Below are 18,435 nucleotides of genomic sequence, written 5' to 3'. Positions count from 1 at the left end.
GAACACTTACACCATCGTACTTCACAATGTCCACAGCTCACAGACCGACATGGGATCCTGCGCAGGCCAAAGATGTCAAAGGAGGCTCGCGGCAGTTCTCCGTGCGGGACATGGCCTCTCACACGAAGCTGAAGTTTCGGTGAGTTTCTCACATCGTCAGGTGGCGGCACGGTATTGCTGAACATGGGAACAGGCAAGCAGGTCAGACCTCTGTGGATGAGGTCAAGAAGCGTGACTTGAGGGCTGAACTCCTGGCTGCTGAGCAGGAGGCCCGGAATAAGAAGCGCAAAGCCGAGGGTAAGCCACCGCTGCCCGTAGAGAACGGGTCGAGCACGGCAGAGGTTGACGAGGAGGCAAACAAGCGGAGGAAGCTATTGCAAGACGCCCTCGAGATGGACAAGGACGACGACGATGACGAGGAAGAGGAGGACAAGGGAAGCAAGCCGAAAGACGACGAAGCTGATGGCAGGCGAGTGATAAACCTACAATCAAATTTCGAAGGCAATGCTTAACCTGTGGCGTTAAACGTTAGTGAGGACGATTCAGACGACGACGACGACGATGACACTGCCGAGCTGATGCGAGAGCTAGAGAAGATAAAACGAGAGAGAGCTGCGGAAGCAGAGAGGAAAGAACGAGAACAGCTAGCTTCAGACTCGGCCGCACGGGATGCCGAAATCGCGACCGCAAACCCACTGCTGAATTTAGCTGCAGCTTTGGGCCAGACTCCTGGAATAAGTACAACCGTTCCGGGCACATTCGCTGTGAAAAGGCGGTGGGATGACGGTTCGTTCTTCGATTCTTTCCATAACATTTCACCTGTTTTGAACTGTGGTCGTTGTCCTTTCTAGATTTGATATTCAAAAACCAAGCGATGTCTGGACGAGACAAACAAGGTCAATTCGTGAACGACCTTCTACGAACAGAATTCCACAAGTACGTCGGTTCTCGCATCCATTCTTCACTAGTTCCTTATTGTTTTGTGCACAATCGACAGGAAGTTCATGGCCAAGTTTATCAAGGTATTTTTGACGCTCCGAGCGTTCAAGAACTTTCTGAGACTAACGGGAGATCTATTATAGTGACATGCTTCTTACATTCGTATTCTGCATACTTTATCATGTGTACCGTAACGCCCCCACACTGCATCTCACATCAGGAAGTTCGACCTACGACTGATCCCAAGTCCATCCTTCCGAAGCCCAATCGGGCATTTCTGTTTCGAATGATCCTAAACTTGTCGTATATTTGCGAGCGTGTAGGAATATGTACAACTTCTCCGGCTTTGGATCTGGATGAAGCGGCAAATAGCATTCTGGGCAATATAGATTGTTAGACTTGACAAGCTCGCTTGGGTCCGTGAGAGGCTCCATGGAAGCAATGGCCAATACTTCGTCGTCTGTGAGCTGAGCGGAACTAGGCGGCGGTGGCGGAGCAGAGGTTGTATCTGGGGTAATAGTTTGGAATGAATTGTCGGTGGCGACCACGGGCGGCGTCTCGACAGCCGATGCTTCTGAGTCTGGCTGACTGATCATGATATCTCCACGATTGCGGGTTAGCTCTGCTCCGCCACGTCGTCGTCTATTCTGAGGGGGCGGTGGCTTGATGATTAGTCCCTTCGGTGACAGCGCCCCTTTGGCCCGGAATACGACGTCGCGCCAGCGACTCCAGTCTTCATCTTCATCCTTTGATTTGATGGACCCGTCAATATAGCCTAAGATGATCAACCGGGAAAGTTACCTTCATATTTCGCAAGTTGGTGATGACTTGAACAGCCTCAGACGATAACGGCACTGGGGATCCCATGCCAATGTCATGACCTGTCTCCCGCGGAAGTAGCTTAGGTGCAGGACCCTTGCTGTTTCCGTCGCCTTGCTCTTTTGTGGAAATGATTTCCGGATTTGCTTCCATTTCTAATTTGGCCTGTAGATGAGCCGGCGGAGCAGGTGCTGCCCGTTCTTCACTAGGCACAATATCAATACCGCCTTTACCCAATTTCGGGCCCTGTTTCGTCGGTCAAAATTAGTTAAGTAACCGTCAAATTCTTCGTGCGGAATTAAACATGCCCAGATCTTTGTTTCAGAGTAGACTGGGTCGTTCGCGATGGGGAAACCGAGATACTGGAGGTGAACTCGAATTTGATGGGCTTCAAAGGAGGTCATCGAATAAAGCCACCGAAGTCAGAAGAAATAAACATACAGCGGCCCGTGAGTGGACGACCTAAGGCCAGAGCAACTGAGAAGGATAAACAAGCCTTCTAGACCAGTAATGACGTACATCGGACGACACTACTATCAGTATTCACATCATACCGAATCCTGTTGAAGATCGTTTTCGCAGGCTATAGGGGTAGGGTTATCGTGAGCTGCGGAACGAGGGGATGTTCACATACTTTGCCTTCAGGATGAACGATGTTCAGGCCCATTTGCCGATCGACCGTCAAGAGCGGCTGTTCACAGACAATTTCCTGGCTATCATTGGTTCCAATCAGACGGCGAGCGGATTGCTTTGGCGACTCGCAACGTACTCCGGGAATTCGCCTTTGCAACGTGCCACATACTCCTTCTTGACCGTTCCTGCCATGAACTCGGAAGAAACAGACCGAGCACGCTCGACTGACAACGGCAGAATCATTAACCCCGATGTCAGCCGATCCAACCTATTCACGGCTACGTCGCGTGGGCTTTAGATGTTACGATAGAGGCGGTTCCATGTGGCGACTTACGGTACGCCTTCTTGAATTTGAATTCGTTCTCTAGGATCTCAATCAAGGTGTTTCTGTAGAAACGACCTGAGGCGTGTACGGGCTTTGAGAGGACGTGTCAGTAAATAGAAGCATGGGAACACCAAGACGGACGGACGAACGATACTGCCTGGTTTATCCACGACTATAAATTCGCGCTCTACATCATGGTGGAGAATCTTCACGGGTGTTGAAGTCACTGGGGGCTCGTGGCGATGTACAACGTTCCTTGATTAATCCGAGACATCACCAACTCGAGCTTCCCTCTGTTGTGAACAAACCTACTCAATGCGATCTCCGTCACGAATGATTGTTTCGGGTTTTGCCACCTGGCCGTTGACGGTCGTGACACCAGACTCGAGAGCATATCTCTGTTATCAGGGTGGTTGCAATCCTCAGAGGAATGACTATCTTTACTCATGGGATTCAATCACAAAGACTCACATAATACTCCATTGACCGATCACGAAATTCTGTAGAGACAACTTCCAACAACTCACGGCCGAGCCAACGGCCTTTTGCCATCGTTGTGTAAGGGTACCAGTAGGGTGGTATCTTCTTCAATCCTGATGGTTCTACGTGGGCCGTAGAAGCAGCCCCACTGATATCGCACTGAGAAGCGTTCGTGGACATGGCCGCTACGATGAGGCGGTTCAAAACGTGCCGGAATTGCTCCTTTGGTGGGAGAGGAATCAATGGAATGTGTACACGACTTGACCGCGAAGGAGAAAAGGTGGCCAGGTTTCTGAGAACGACCTGAAGGTCCAGATTTGAGGTAATAACTTGTTGTGATCAAGTTGATGAACTCACTCAGTGAACAGAATCCGTGTTACTGACCGTGGGAGAACTGCGATATAAGGAAAGTTGTTCTTGGTGAGAGCTAAAGTGAGGCACTCAACTGATCTAGATACTTGGGGCATGCTTGAGGCATGCGAGTACCGAGGGTGTTTATAGAATGGACTCGTATTTCCGGTCGCACATGGCGTGCCCAGCCTGAGATTTATTTTACATTCCGCGTCGAGGCGGACTAGTTCACGACTCGGAAGAAGATACTCAGAGAAACCACGCCCACACGCCCGCGGCGGCCCGCCTACATCATGAATGGTTCTGAGAATGGACCTGGGAGTATGCGGTCCTTGGCGTAGACAAAGGGCATAGTCAATGGAGATAAGGAGCATGCTGCTAGTCACAGGTCCACAAAATCGGAGGCGATTGGTTGTGTGCTAACTCCCTTACGTCCCCCAGAGCCTTCAGGCTATACATTACTTTGGTTCGGGTAACAAAGAAGAAGAACTTGAGCAAAAGACTTAACAAAATGAAGTAGGACAGGAGCTACAGGGGTCCCTGTTAGGAGCCATATGTTTGGCGCAGGTTGTTTACTAGTCGACTGTCCCTACTCGGAATAGCTTCACAGACACGCCAGCTAAAATCCATTTTGTCTCATCTACCGATTTCTAGCGCCTCAAATCCGGATACGAGAACATTCTGCAATTACTGTACAGTTCCAGCTAGTGTGCCAGTCTAATTTCCGACATATTAAAGTGGAAGTAATTACGTTGCTCGTTCGGGCCCGTTCAACGTTTGGCTTCGTCGAAGCCACACCCCAACCACCAATCTTGAGTTCATAGCTTTTTTCGAGCATTCTTTTCTCACAACTTACTACCCAATTTCTGGTTTTAGACGGATCTGATTCCCCCGTGTGGGGCTATCCTTGCTTGCATCGCCGCACCTTCTATATAGCCCGCTGATTCACTGGTGCGCATTCTCTCAGGACATTGGACAGGTAGAGCAAACAATCAACCTTCTGTCAGGGCATGATGCACGGAATTCAGTTCTTGTCTATCTGTCATTCTGGTGTCATCTCGGTAAACGAGTCCTAACTTAATCCTGTGCCACTACCCAAGAAACAATGATAACTCCTAGAAAGACACGCTGGCGGCTGGTCTGACAAGCGGTCCTTATGCTCCCGCCGCCGCCGCCCGCCGAGACAAAATGCATTGCAGGCGGGTGATAGGTGAGATCATATTTACAAGCCCATACCTACAGCAAGAGTTCTAACGCGCAACGCTCATAGATCGCTGACCTATGCTATTCCCGGACCATTGCATCTCGGAACAAATCCTCCCCGAGGTTCTCACCGATTTAGGTGACAAACTCAATACCCCCGATTCGATGCTTTACCAATAAGGTGAGGTCACCCCAATGGCAAGTTCTCATTACATGACCCCGCTATCACCCCCGAGCACTTGATCCGTTTATGAACTAATTCTCGGCCACCCCACCCCCATGTCCCATGCCCCCCGACCCTCTGAAAAAAGGATTCTAGTGCCAATACCCCTGTTTCTACGTGTACACCCAGACCTTGCTACCCTGGTAAACGGCTGACAATGTTCAGGTAGTGTTCTCCGGTTCTTTTCGTATCTGATCCGGTTCATTAAGAGCACTGCATCTCGGGGTCAGGTTCCCAGAAAAACATTCGGACGCGTCATATGTTGACTGAGCTTCTCTTCTCTTCCCTTCTTCATCTTACCACCTGCAGCTTAGCCTCGAATTCCTGGATCTGCTGGACTTTATCGCGCCAGACAATAGCCTTCTGAAGCTTATGGTCGTCTGTCAGAATTCGCTTTACCGACGTTTCAACATACTAAATTCATCTCCATCAACACAAGGCTCCCGACCGAATGGAGACACACATCAGGATGACGAGAACATGCGCGTCTCATTTGTTTCAAGCCAATGATAGGTACTTGCCGATCACTATGAGACCAACACTGCTCCGCCCCCATCATCCACCCAGGCCCCCCGAGGATCTTGCCTGTGAACACATCAACTGTACCTGGAGCCTGTTTAGTCTCCACCTAGTCCTTGTGTTCAGTTCTAAGCTTGTTCAGGACTCAGCCAGCGCTCTCCACGATGCTAGTATATACGCTCTTGCCACTTTTGGATTTATATAGCACTGCTCCGCCACTTACGGGGTTCCGAAAAGCATCAGTAACCACTCCTCTCGCCATCTGCTAATCCGCTGGGTCCGATCTGTCTCGCCTATGGCTATTGTCGGCACATTTGACGTTCACTGGTTCTTGCCAAAAACGCCTGGAATTCTTGATAAATTGCATTGCGATGTTGTGGTGCCGGGGCCGAACGACGGGTTCATGACACGATCTGCCTTCTGTGCTGTCATTTGCTTCTCGACCCCAGACGCGCACCGCGATATACCGATGCGCCAACTCCCATGAAGGATCAGTCTCATGACACCTAACTTAGCGGTGTTCGACGGAACCTGTTGGGCGTGCTGTTTGGTTCTAGTGTACCTGACATCCATTGGATGAGCTCTGAATACTCCGCAAAAGGATCTGGCAATTCTGCGATCTTGCTACCGAGAATAGCTATTGAGTGGATTGACCCATGGTTGGGTTGATTCGATGTTTGCCGACACCGCATAATGAACGTCCATAGCTAGCAGGGCTCTGCACGTCCGTTTGTTTTTTGCTGTTTGACATCTCTGTCGAACCGGTCGACTCAGTCTGATTCACTACCACCCCTGCTGCTATAAAGGCGGGCTCCATTCGCGGGTTTATCAGCTCAAAGCAAACACACAGTTTCCCAGTTATCGCCTCTTAGCTGCAATGGGCAACTCTCAGTCTTCTAGGCCAACCTCATCTCACTCCAAGCCTCGCCATACCATAACCCGCCAACGCTCAGCCGTATTCTCCAAGCTGAGCCTCGGCTGCACGTCAGGGAATGGATCTATCCTAGGTTCTGACACCTCGAACGAAACGCTTAGTCTCGTTAACGAGAAGGCGGCAGCGTTTCGCGAGCGCGAGAACGACACTCAGCAGCACCAGCATAACTACCGCCTTCGAGGACAGGAATCTTACTCGTCGCTGGCGTATTCTCCTCCCTCAGACCTCGCCCAAGACGAATCTACAGCAGCCTATAACTACTTCCTTCGCGCCTTCCCTGAATACCAGCTAACGTGGATTCTTGACACTTTACGCCGAACCGATTACTCCAGGCTCGAGCGAAACGGGGAGACTTACGTCGACTATATGGGTGGTGCGCTCTACCCAGAAAGTCTGATTCGCGTGCACACCTCCTTCCTTAATGACCACATCCTTGGTAACACACACTCTGTCAGCAATAGGTGAGCCTAAGTGAATTAGTGCTTTAGCGAAGCTTGTACTCACATGCCGCTGTCACAGCTCCCAACTCTCTGCGAAGTGTGCCAGCGAGGCAAGAGAGGCCGTCCTTTCGTTCTTCAGAGCACCACCAGAGTACACCGTGGTCTTCACTGCGAATGCGACTGCCGCCCTCAAGTTAGTTGGAGAGGCGTATCCCTTTGCGGCTGGAGGCTGCTACGTTCTGAGTGCGGATTCTCATAATAGCGTGCACGGCATTCGCGAATATGCCACTCACCGGGGAGCCCGCATCTGCTATATTCCTGCTACTCCAACAGGAGGAGTGGATACCCCGACGTCGAAGGTAACCAGACCCATCTTGATATCTGCGAGTAAAAGATCTGAATCAACATCTGCAGAATTTCCTGCTGAAGAATAGGCCCCGATCAAAGGAGACAGCTCCTTGCTTGTTCGCCCTTACTGGCCAATCTAATATCACGAATGCGAAGAACTCACTGTCGCTGATTGAATACGCTGGATCTCTTGGATACCACACCCTTCTGGACGCAGCGGCTCTTGTCCCTACCTCCGTCTTCTCTCTTAGCGAAACCCCAGTAGACGCGATGGTCGTTTCCTTCTACAAGATGTTTGGGTTTCCTACCGGAGTTGGGGCCTTGGTCGTAAAGAAGTCCTTCCTGGCTCAACTCGAGCGACCTTGGTTCGCCGGTGGAAACGTAGATGTGGTACAGGTTCCTGGAAATATCGTAACACGCTCGCATCACCTACACGAACGATTCGAGGTATGTCAGCTTGCTCAGTCGTTGGAGCTTGATACTGAAGACCCACTTGGACAGGATGGGACTATCAATTACCTAAACCTACCCGCCGTCGTTGACGGCCTGCGCTTCCTCTCCGCATACCTTCCGTTCCTGCCCCTGCGATTGTCATCTCTCCTCCACTATCTGACAAGCAGCCTAACCCAGCTGAAACACGACACAAACGGAGCGCCAGTCGTTCGAATCCTCTCGCGATTACCAAAACGCCGCCTGATGACTGTCGGGGAACAGGCTGATTGTGGCTCAATAATTTCCCTTATATTCCTATCTGTGAGTATTCTCGTTCGCGCCGCTTCCACGGTCACTGACTTCTCCCCCTAAGCCATCAGGGGACATGATCCCTAACTCCTTTGTCGAATACGCGGCATCAAAGGAATCTGTTTCACTACGAACGGGCTGCATGTGCAATCCTGGCGGAGCCGCTGCGATTCTAAGCATCCAAGACGATATGAAGCAGTTATATCCCGGCGTCACCCTGAAAGACTTCGAGCATCACGTCGGGCGAGAGCTCGGCGTCGTGCGAATTAGCTTTGGACTAGCCAGCAACTTCCAAGACGCATGGAGGGTACTGAAATTCGCCTCATCGATAGCGACAGAGAAATCGAGACAGGATCTATGGTCTCAATGGCTTCAAGAAAAAGAAAAGGAATGCGTCGGACAAGCTATATGAATGGCCGTCGATCCTCTCCTCTTTTTATTCGTAATGTTATCGTTGTCAGGTTTTGGAAACGCCTCCGTTCTGCCGCAGCATTGTCCAAGGGTCTCCTTTTCTTGTTTACACTTACCACAATCTGTTGTACTTATATGTTTACATGTAACCTGGATGTAGGATGACTTGTAATTTTGGGAGACAATGGTCGCAAGGTAGCGACGTATCCTCATCGATCATTAATTGTGTCCCCGGCACAGCAAGTCCATATGGTCCTACGTGAAAAAGCAACATGATTGAAGTTCTATTCATCATCGTCCTCCTCGTCGCCCTCATCCTCGGAAACTTCCAGCCCCGCTTCCTGCATTCGCTTCTTATCCCTACTTCGTTTACTGCTGAGCTCATCTAGCAGGACAAGCATATCCTCCTGCTCCTTCTCCTGCTCCTTCCGTTTCTCTTCCGATATCCTCAGCTCGCTGGCCAAAGCATCGACTCTCCCCTTCAGAGCGGCAATCTGTCGCGGAAAGGAATCGTCATCAATGATATGCCTGATGTGCGTGCAGATTGACTCCTTACATCGTCTTTCGGATAGGCCTGGGCATCTTTCAGCTTGTTCTGCAGGTCTTCAATCTGTTTGGCCTGGTTCTGTATCACTTCTCGGAGAGACGCGACCAGCATGGCGCTCTCAGCCCCTGCGCCTTGATCATCCAAGTTAGGACAAATCGCACGGATCAGAAAGATACGTACCAGAACTAGAAGCCGATATCTGATGAGGATCCGTTGCCAGCCCTCTTTGTACAGCATCTATCCCGGAAGTAATGTAAGCGGCGAGAACCGAACGGCAAGCAATGCAGGCCATACAATAATTTGATTTCCAAAAGTCGACAAATCCCCAGTCAAACCAGATCTCGCCTTCATTCTCCACTGGCTCGGATTTCTGCAAACCAGCGTGAAGGTGCGATGGAGCTTGGGGATAAGGCAGGACGACTGAATCGGGAACAATGGCTCTGAACCGCTCGTCCTCCCGCAACCGTGTCATACGCCCGATCAGAGTTTCCACACCGAGTCGATTTATGATAGGGTGGATGGTAGTTCTGCACAGGGCCATTAGTAAACGGTGACATAACAGGGAACAAATGGATGAATGTGGCTCGCCTGGTAATTTCCCCCGGCTCCCGGTTGTACTCGTAGCATATGCCGAGCAGGAAAGCACATAGCCCAGGGATGATAGAGTCGGCTTCCGAGGTCTGGTTAGCAGCCTCCACAAGCTATTTAACCTCATTCAAACGAATGTCACAAAGACATGTGGACTTTTGAGACTTACGACACCTAACCCGCCGGCATTCAGGAACTCTCGCACTGCGCTAGGATCCTCCCAAAGCCACTGTGAGAACAAAGTCAGGTAAGCGACAATTAATCTATCCCATTCCCGAGCTTCACGCTCAGAGTTGTCGGCCCGAGAGCGAGACAGGAAAGCGAGGGACAGATTCTCGCAGAGGACATGCAGCAGCGTTTGTGGCGGTTCATCATCATCTGCTTCCTCAGTAATCGGCTGTCCTGCCGCCGGTGGACCGTCAGCTGGTACGAAAAAGGCTCCACCTGCGTTTGGGTCTGCGGAGCTATGTGCTGGAGGCGGGGTTATAGCTAGGGCTAGAGTTTTGGCACGAGCAGATGTTCGGATAAGGTGAGCAAATAGCCAGCTTGCCAGATGCGTGGACGATATCGCCGCTAGGTCGAGTATGGATGTGGCGGCGGGGGATGATATCAGCGAGTGTATCAAGGGGGTGACGGGTGGCGCGTCTGTAGCACTCCCTTCCGGCGGTAACATAGCCTGAACGATTGCCTGCTTGATATCTTCTTTCCGAGCAAAATTCTAATCGGCGTTCAGTATCATTCTTGTATCTAGAGGGGATCGGTTCACCTCGAATACAGTGACAGCTGCCGTCCGCAGTTCGAGACCCTCTTTCGTTCGCTTGCTTGCCTCCAAACCGTTGTACTCTCCGTGCAAAGCCAGCTCAACCAACGCATCGAGCGCAGATGCCGGCTCTAGACGATCCCACTCCTCGCCGTTCGATTCCGGCACAGGCATGTACGGTGTTAGCACCAGCTCTGACAGAGGCATCGTCATATGTGGCGGGAGCAGTCGCAAGGCCTGTGTTTTAATCGACGTAGGCGCATTTGAGGCCAGTGCAATCTCGACCAGGCAACGCGTGAACGGGGGTGCTTCTTGCACCTTCCGAGCGCTGGTGAGACGGACGAACAGGATATACAAGCACACTCACCGGATTGCCCTTGGTAGACGCCAGCATGCCTATGATACCAACAACCATAGAGGCGTTGATTGTTTTCTGCGAATCCCAGAATTGCAACGCGAACTCCTGCGGCGCTGGTTGGTGGAACTGGAGCGAGGGAGGGAACAGCAAAAGGTTACATAGAATGGGTGGCGATGGGCTTTCGCGGAAGTAGCTCTGGCAGACGGTCAGCTACAGTGCGCTCGACCAGCATGCAATCTCACCTGGTTGGAAGAATTGAAACGGAGCAGTCCGTCGATACATGTTAACGCCTCTTGAGGGACGTGTCCTCCCTCGATGCCGCCTTCCTGCGTGACGATCGCGAACAGGCGCTCGAACGCACCCTCGAACGCCAGTACTTTCTGGATGTCAGAGCTCTGTGATATCAGAGCCTGGACCATGGAGAGACTCTCTATGTTACCCAGTCAGTTACGACGTGGAATGGGCATCGCGACACCCACCATTTCGTATGATCTCCCGTCTATCGTCGAGAACAGCAACAACGCTTCCCGGACCGACTTGAGCTTTCAGGAAATACGCCTGCACCACTTGTCGTCTGTTCTGGAGAAGGACGGACAGATACTGCAGAGTAGAGAAGCGAACATAGAAATTGGAGTCCCCCAGGAGCGTGAACAAGACGTTGATGACCCGTTCGTTAGTGAGGACGATATCGGTGTGCTTGAAGCCGAGCTCGCGCGACGCGTCGTCGGTTTCGCATAGTATGAGGAGCGTTTCCAAGGCTGCCCTGCCGATCTCCGCATCCACTTCGGCATCATTCTCCAGCACTTGCAGCAGGCCGGTCAGGGCGCGTTCCCCGACGTCTTGCTTGCAATCGCGAACGAGACCTTTGAGGGCTAGGACCGAAGCTCGTCTGTCAGCGAGTAGGGTAGCGGGTGAGAGCCTGTCGCTGAGTCGCGCGATAATGTCTGCAGGAGTTTGAGGCGCTCCCGTTGGACCACGAAGAGCAACGTATGTTTGCGAAAGGAATTCCATCTGCACGCCGTCAGGAATTCTTTAGATTGAGCAGTACCCCGAAGGGAACGAGGAGAAATGTTTAGTTGCAGAACCGAAGACGCGGCCTCTTACTCTTTCCCACACTCCATCCTAGTGCTACGCTCGCGCCGTCTCTCCTGCAAGTAATTTTGCCCCGAGTAGCTAGATTTATAGACAATCATATACTTATTTTATATCCCCCACACGCACATACTGGTTTGGCACAGTTTCAACGGTTGCAAACCTCCCGGTGTGACCTGAGAATCAGTAGTGCAATACATCTGCTCACACTGCCCATATCTTTCGGGATACATAAGGTAATAGTATTCGGACTCTTAGGCTATGATATATACACATTCGTGAAGGTGCTCACATAAATTTGAGACCAGGAACACAATGTGATCAATATCTAACGCGGTACATAGCAGGACTACACTGGGCCTCAATGTTCCCACACTCCTTTAACTCATACCATCACCACATCGTCTGCCCTTGCCCAGAAAGCCTCCAGTCCAGCATGTTCGGACCCTGTACTACAAGGAATCATGTGTCTACCAGTCAAGAACTGTAGAAACAGTAAACTCAGTATATTGCGGGGCAATAACTATACGTGCTACGATACCTGTAGAAACAGTAAACTACGACGAATGTAAGAATGGATAAGCAAAGTTAGAATAGGAATAAGCTCACCTCAGTATATTGCGGGGCAATAACTGAGGTGCTTGGAAACAAAACAACACATATATAAGCATGAGTCGTGCACATGAATACACAATCAGATGTAAGTACGAGCGGCCATGATAAAGAAGTGAAACGAGACGGTAAACAAGTTGCGCGTGGCGCGAACTTGCATTACCTATTTTGGTTGGCCAGCATCCGCATACAGATACCCGACCCTTTTGGTTTGCGAGGAGCTCACCCTCTGTTTGCTACCCCAACAAGAACCCTTGGTAGACAAACAACAGACATGCCAATTGACCTGGATATTCCACTTCGTGTTGTTCAATGACCACTCAAGACTTGGAAGGATACTGGAGATGTTGTAGTTGCAAGGGCGTGGGATGGTCATCTTCCTGTTCTGAGGGGTATTGGCCTTGATGTACATGTTAGATCCTGACACTAGGCAGTACAGGGGCTACAGGGGTTCATGTGACTATGTAGTTTGCACATGTGCATGTATTCAGAAGGAATATTTTTGTAGTCTTTCCAGAGCTTAATTTCCCCTTGAGGCTGGCACAGCACTAGTTCACATGTATGGTTAGCTTATTAATTTTTCCTGAGTGATTTCAATGCAATTAAAATGTACAATGTGATGCCAGCAGATATCTCCATAACACACTTCTTGAGAAAGTGTGATGTTTTGGTTTTGTCACAAACAATCACAGATATTTTGGTCTCTGCAAACTGTGCTGAATCTGCCAGAATTCCAGAGTGTGGGGGAAACCAGCCTCCTACCCAGGCTCTCTTCTAAAGTTGAGCTTTGATACTAGTGTGTCATTACATGACTTAGACGAGAAAACCGTAGTCAGAAATGTGTGAAGATGATGATCCAAAATTAATGTGACAACTTTATTCTGCTCAACCATTCCAGAGAGCCTGGCACAAGTCATTTGTCAACAGCATGTGCCACAGTGACTGTGACTGTTGGAATTGTAAATTATGACATCAGGCAGGAGCTGCAGAAACAGTTTTGTATCACAACACATCATGTCCACCATAACTTCAATGCTACACTACAGCACATGAAGTTTGCAAGATAATGCTTATTATTATGGCTTTACACTTTGCCCTTGTGAGCTTAAGGAAATTGAAGTGCAGAAGAGAAAGGACATTCTACTGTCAGAACAGCAAAGCACCACTGTTCAATCATTTCCTGTTGTGTAGGCCTTGATTTTCCAGCTTCACCACTACCCTCTGGGCCCAAACTCAGGTCAATTGCCTCCCAGTACTGCTCCTTCTCCAAGCTCTCATCACCTCCCAGACCCTGGATATTCTTCCTCACTGATTCATCTCCTCCTCCTTCACTTCAGCTGTGTGAGATTACCATGTTCATAAAACTCCAAAGGTGTGGTGCTCCATCCCACATTTTGCTTGCAAGCTGAGTGATCTGCATGTTGTGTTAAGGACTGTGTCAAGGGGCCTCCTAACTCGTCCGTACAGGAGCGCAGGAGCGCAGACGAGCGAAGCATACAGGACTTGGCTTCAGCTTTGATGCTGTGCCCTCCTAGCCCTGTGGTGTCCCGATTTCAGAGAGAGCAAGGTGAGAGGCGGGCTCCGCGGAGGAGCCTGCAGCGAAGACTTAGAAGATAAGTGACGGAGAAGGAACTAAGATTCAGAGTAGTGAATACATGTGTACTAGTGCTACTATAAATACTAACTAACACATGTATGTAGTGAGGCTAGTATGTAAGTACACATGTACATGAAACATGAAACATGTAACAGAGTAATCCTAGTACTACACACCATGCATAAGCCTCAAGGGTGGAGCCCGACCAAAGGTCCAAGTATCCAAAAGGGGCGTAGGGGGGACCCCTAAGGGGGCGTGAGGACTGGTCTATGACACACAGTCTCACCTCGACATATGACATTAATATCTTCTGCTGAATCCACTGTGCCATTATCCTAGCATTATATAATGGATGAAATGTGTACTATCTAAAATCCCTACTGTCAATGCCTTATTTAATTTGACCAGGACTTCGTGATGTTTCCATATCATAAACCTATACTATACCGTATTCTGGTGTCATATGACTAACAGAATTCCGTCTAAGTGAGAAGAAGAAAGTGGTGGTGGTGCACCACTCTCTCTTCTCTCACTTCACATCTGGTATATGCACCCCCGCCGTATCACATTTCTTTCTTTCACCTTTGATCAAGCACCGAAGAAGCCCCGCTTTCCGCTCCTTCCAGTCTTATCCAGCACTTTAGTTGCCTTTACAGATCATGGATTGAATTGCAATTGATCCCAATGCCCTCCAGTGCCCAGACTATGCATGTAAGGGCAACCTCAAGATGGCCAACAGTGCAGGCCTAGCAGAGGGAGAATCCAAAGATATGAATAGGACTAGCTACAATACATGAGAGAGCTGCTCACCTAGCAGAGGGAGAATCCAAAGAGAACAGGATAAGGATTCTCCATGCTAGGAAGCAAAGTATATACTGTAGTAGTGTGAGAGGAATGCAGGATAACTGTACAGTACACCAGCCACAAGTCCGAGCGAATATCACAAGGTACAAGGAAACATGTGATAATGAAGTGGAGGGTAAATGCACAGGAGTCGTGCCAGTGACTTGGGGAAGTAAGGGTGAAGAGTAATGAAGTGGGGAAAGAGGACAGAGGTAATCCGGACGAGCCCTGAAGTGTACAGACAAGTCTGAGCAAGTCTGAGCAAGTCTGAGCAAGTCCGAAGTGTCCGAAGTGCGGGAAGACTCCGGAGTCACCGGACGTGGCTCGGATACGAAAGGAGTGGGTGGAAAGGAAGTGGAAAGGAAAGGGAGCGAAAAGGAACGAAGGGGAATGAAGGGAATGTAGGTAAGAGTCCATGGGATGAAGGAAAGGAGAGAAAATAGGAGTGTCCCCTTACATCACCCCCCTTCAAGGTTGCGGCGACCTGACGCGAAGATTCCTGCCTGCCACGCCACGAATTCACCAGCCCCGAAACTCCGGACTGCTGCGAGAAGATGTCGAAGTACGACTGCACAGAGCCCGGAGCCTTCCGACTGTGCCAACGCTCCCAGGACTGGTCCAGTGCTGTAGGAGTCATCTGGAGCGGTGCGGGAGTCGTCGGACTCGTCGGACTCGTCCGGAGTGAGCACACTGCATCCAGATGACGATCATGGAAGTCCTTGACCTTCTGGGCAGCATGCTGAAGGTTGCTTGCGGGCTCCCAGGAGTTGTGCTCAATGCCATAGCCTCGCCAGCGTACCAGATACTTCAGGACCCGACCAAACTATCTGCTATTCCGGACCTCTTCTACCTCATGCTCTTCTTCTCCATCAACAAGCTGCGGAGGGGGTGGAGCAACAGGGCGTCTACCCGGGATGGGGTCCGGAACGAAGGGAAAGAGTTTGACCATGGGGAAGACAGGGTGGAGGCGGGATAAGCCCAGAGGGAGCTGGAGTCGGTATGCTGCCTTGCCAACCTTCCGGACAACCTTGTAAGGTCCGAGTCGTGCGTGTCCGAGTTTCCGGGAGGGTCGGGCAAGGTTGATGTCCAACGAGCCAGCCAAACCTTGTCACCCGGTTGGTACTCCGGAGCAGGGGTCCGACGCTGATCGTAGTAGCGCTTCATGTCATCCTGAGCCTTGACCAATGCAGCCTGAGCTTCATCAACTGCGGACTTCATCCGGTGTACAAACTCATTTGCGGACTCCATCCGAGACGGTGGCTGATGAGGTTCGAACCCGAGGCGAGGATGTTGGCCAGTATCTAGGAGGAAAGGTGACTGCTGAGTGGACGCATGGACCCGGTTGTTGTACGCAAACTCTGCCATAGGTAGGAGGCGAGCCCAGTCATCCTGGCGCTCTCCGACGAAGATCCGGAGATAGGACTCGAGTTCCTGGTTAGTCTGTTCCGTTTGTCTGTCAGACTGAGGGTGGTACGCAGTGGAGGCAGCCAGCTTGATTCCGAGCATCCAGTAGACTTCCCGGGTGAACTCTGCAACGAACTGCGGACCCCGGTCGGACACAACAGACCGAGGGAGTCCATGCAGCTTCCAGACATTCTGCAGGTACAAGTTTGCGGATCCGAGAGCAGACACTGTGGTGTGAGTTGGAATGAAGTGGGCGCGTTTGCTTACGGAGTCGACCACATTCATGACAGCATCAAATCCATCGGACTCTGGAAGCTCAACGATGAAGTCGACACTCAGACGATCCCAGCGTTCATCCGGAATGGGAAGCAGATGGAGTTCACCCATGGGTGGATGCCTTTGGGCCTTCGTCCGGAGACAGAGGTCGCAATGGCGGGTGTAGGATCCAACGTACCGGGACATGTTGGGCCACCAGTAGCTGCACGAAACGAGCTCTAGGGTCTTCCATCTGCTGGCGTGTCCTGCGACCTTGGTGTCGTGGTGCTGAGCTACAATAGTCCGATGCAAGTCCGGTGAGTCCGGAACGTAAATCTTACCCCGGAACATCAGGAGTCCGTCCGATTGGGACCATTCCGCACTTCGGACTGTCTTGCGACTGCCCTGGGTCTTCTTCAGCTCCTCTGCTGCCTTTGCCACTGCGTCTTTGAACTTCGCATCCCGCACTCCAGTCCTGATAGCCGTGAGGATATCCTTCTCCTCCCCTTCAAGAGTGACACCCGTGGCACGGACAGCAAAGTAGGATGGCTTGAGCATCACTACATCCTTGTTGTCATCCTTACCATCTGAGTGATCCGAGTGTCGCGAGAGAGCGTCCAGTTTACCCATTGTCCGACCCGGATGATGCTGGAGAGTGAAGTCGAAGCGGGAGAGGTATAGGGACCAGCGGGCTTGACGACGGTTGAGCTTCTGGGCCTTGATGAAGTACTCCAGGTTCTTGTGGTCCGTCCAGATCTCGAATGGAGTCTCTGCGCCTTCAAGGTAGTGCCGCCATTCTTCGAGTGCCCGGATGATTGAAAGCATCTCCTTGTCGTGTATTTCGTAGTTCCGCTCCGCAGCCTGTAGACTTTTAGAGTAGAATGCGACAGGATGCCATTTACCATCATCCGGATCAAGCTGCGACAAGACTGCACCTGTAGCGTAGTCCAACAAGTCCGCTTCAACCCGGTACGGCCGATCCTCCTTCGGAAAGACAAGAACTGTAAGGGCAACCTCAAGATAGCCGCACAGTGCAAGCGTAGCAGAGGGAGAATCCAAAGAGATGAATAAGACTAACTGCAATACATGAGAGAGCTGCTCACCTAGCAGAGGGAGAATCCAAAGAGAACAGGATAAGGATTCTCCATGCTAGGAAGCGAAGTATATACTGTAGTAGCGTGGGAGGAATGAAGGGTAACTGTACAGTACACCAGCCACAGGTACGAACGGATATCACAAGGTACGAGGGGGCATGTGATAATGAAGTGGAAGGGGAATGTACAAGAGTCGTGCCAGCGACCTGGGGAAGTGGGGACAAGGAGTAATGAAGTGGGAAAGGAGGATAGAGGTAGCCCAGACGAGCCCCGAAGTGTATCTACGAGTCCGAGCGAGTCCGAAGTGTCCGAGCGAGTCCGAGGCGAGTCCGAAGCGCGGGAAGACTTCGGAGTCACCGGACGGGGCTCGGATGCGAAGGGAGTGAACAGAAGGGAAGCGGAAAGGTAAGGGGTGAGAGGGAAGGAAAGGGAATGAAGGGAATGTAGATAATAGTCCATGGGATGAAGGAAGGGAGAAAGGAAACGAAGGAGGAAGGGACAGGGACAGGGGAATAGGAGAAAATAGGAGTGTCCCCTTACAAGAACAGGTTCCGAAGTGATCAACTCCTTGATCCGAAGAAATGCGGATTGAGTGGAGTTGTTCCACTGCCATTCCTTCGCGCAAGTGAGGTCAAAGAGAGGCCGGGCAATATGCGAGTAGTCCTTGATGAAGCGGTGGTAGAAGTTGACAAACCCGAGGAAGGATTGGAGTTCAGTCCGAGTCTGAGGGGTCGGCCAGTCCGCAACTCCGGAGACCTTCACGGGGTCCATCTCAATCTTACCCTCGGAGATGACGACTCCGAGATACTCCACCTTGGTCTGCTCGAAATCGCACTTGTCCACTCGGAGGAAGAGCTTGTTCTGCTAGAGGATCTCTAGGACACGCTTGAGAAAGCGGCGATGTTCCTCGCGCGTCTTG

At 51.0% G+C, this 18,435-nt stretch overlaps 4 protein-coding genes across 4 annotated transcripts; 2 read left to right on the top strand and 2 right to left on the bottom strand.

The window, feature by feature from the left end:
• Positions 1 to 26: 26 nt before the first annotated feature.
• On the top strand, positions 27 to 1,082 carry PC9H_008117 (uncharacterized protein; the record flags this gene model as incomplete). Its single annotated transcript, XM_036777637.1, has 5 exons — positions 27 to 139; positions 194 to 473; positions 537 to 786; positions 852 to 936; positions 998 to 1,082. The coding sequence occupies 5 exons, from the start codon at positions 27 to 29 to the stop codon at positions 1,080 to 1,082; spliced, it is 813 nt and encodes a 270-aa protein (XP_036631257.1).
• An 87-nt stretch (positions 1,083 to 1,169) lies between these two features.
• On the bottom strand, positions 1,170 to 3,376 carry PC9H_008116 (uncharacterized protein; the record flags this gene model as incomplete). The annotated part of the gene is made up of 11 exons (XM_036777636.1): positions 1,170 to 1,685; positions 1,741 to 2,004; positions 2,067 to 2,146; positions 2,200 to 2,220; positions 2,278 to 2,341; positions 2,393 to 2,471; positions 2,528 to 2,669; positions 2,726 to 2,807; positions 2,866 to 2,971; positions 3,029 to 3,114; positions 3,188 to 3,376. The coding sequence occupies 11 exons, from the start codon at positions 3,374 to 3,376 to the stop codon at positions 1,170 to 1,172; spliced, it is 1,629 nt and encodes a 542-aa protein (XP_036631256.1).
• A 2,993-nt stretch (positions 3,377 to 6,369) lies between these two features.
• On the top strand, positions 6,370 to 8,367 carry PC9H_008115 (uncharacterized protein; the record flags this gene model as incomplete). The annotated part of the gene is made up of 5 exons (XM_036777635.1): positions 6,370 to 6,887; positions 6,946 to 7,225; positions 7,281 to 7,661; positions 7,716 to 7,967; positions 8,020 to 8,367. The coding sequence occupies 5 exons, from the start codon at positions 6,370 to 6,372 to the stop codon at positions 8,365 to 8,367; spliced, it is 1,779 nt and encodes a 592-aa protein (XP_036631255.1).
• Positions 8,368 to 8,650: 283 nt separating this feature from the next.
• PC9H_008114 (uncharacterized protein) lies at positions 8,651 to 11,630 on the bottom strand (the record flags this gene model as incomplete). Its single annotated transcript, XM_036777634.1, has 10 exons — positions 8,651 to 8,860; positions 8,923 to 9,044; positions 9,094 to 9,150; positions 9,208 to 9,440; positions 9,502 to 9,614; positions 9,671 to 10,219; positions 10,268 to 10,579; positions 10,629 to 10,814; positions 10,862 to 11,049; positions 11,099 to 11,630. The coding sequence occupies 10 exons, from the start codon at positions 11,628 to 11,630 to the stop codon at positions 8,651 to 8,653; spliced, it is 2,502 nt and encodes an 833-aa protein (XP_036631254.1).
• Positions 11,631 to 18,435: the final 6,805 nt, after the last annotated feature.

This window comes from Pleurotus ostreatus, assembly GCF_014466165.1.
Source record: "Pleurotus ostreatus strain PC9 chromosome Unknown scaffold_5, whole genome shotgun sequence".
Taxonomy (NCBI): Eukaryota; Fungi; Basidiomycota; class Agaricomycetes; order Agaricales; family Pleurotaceae; genus Pleurotus; species Pleurotus ostreatus.
This window is presented reverse-complemented; position numbering and strand designations above follow the sequence as displayed.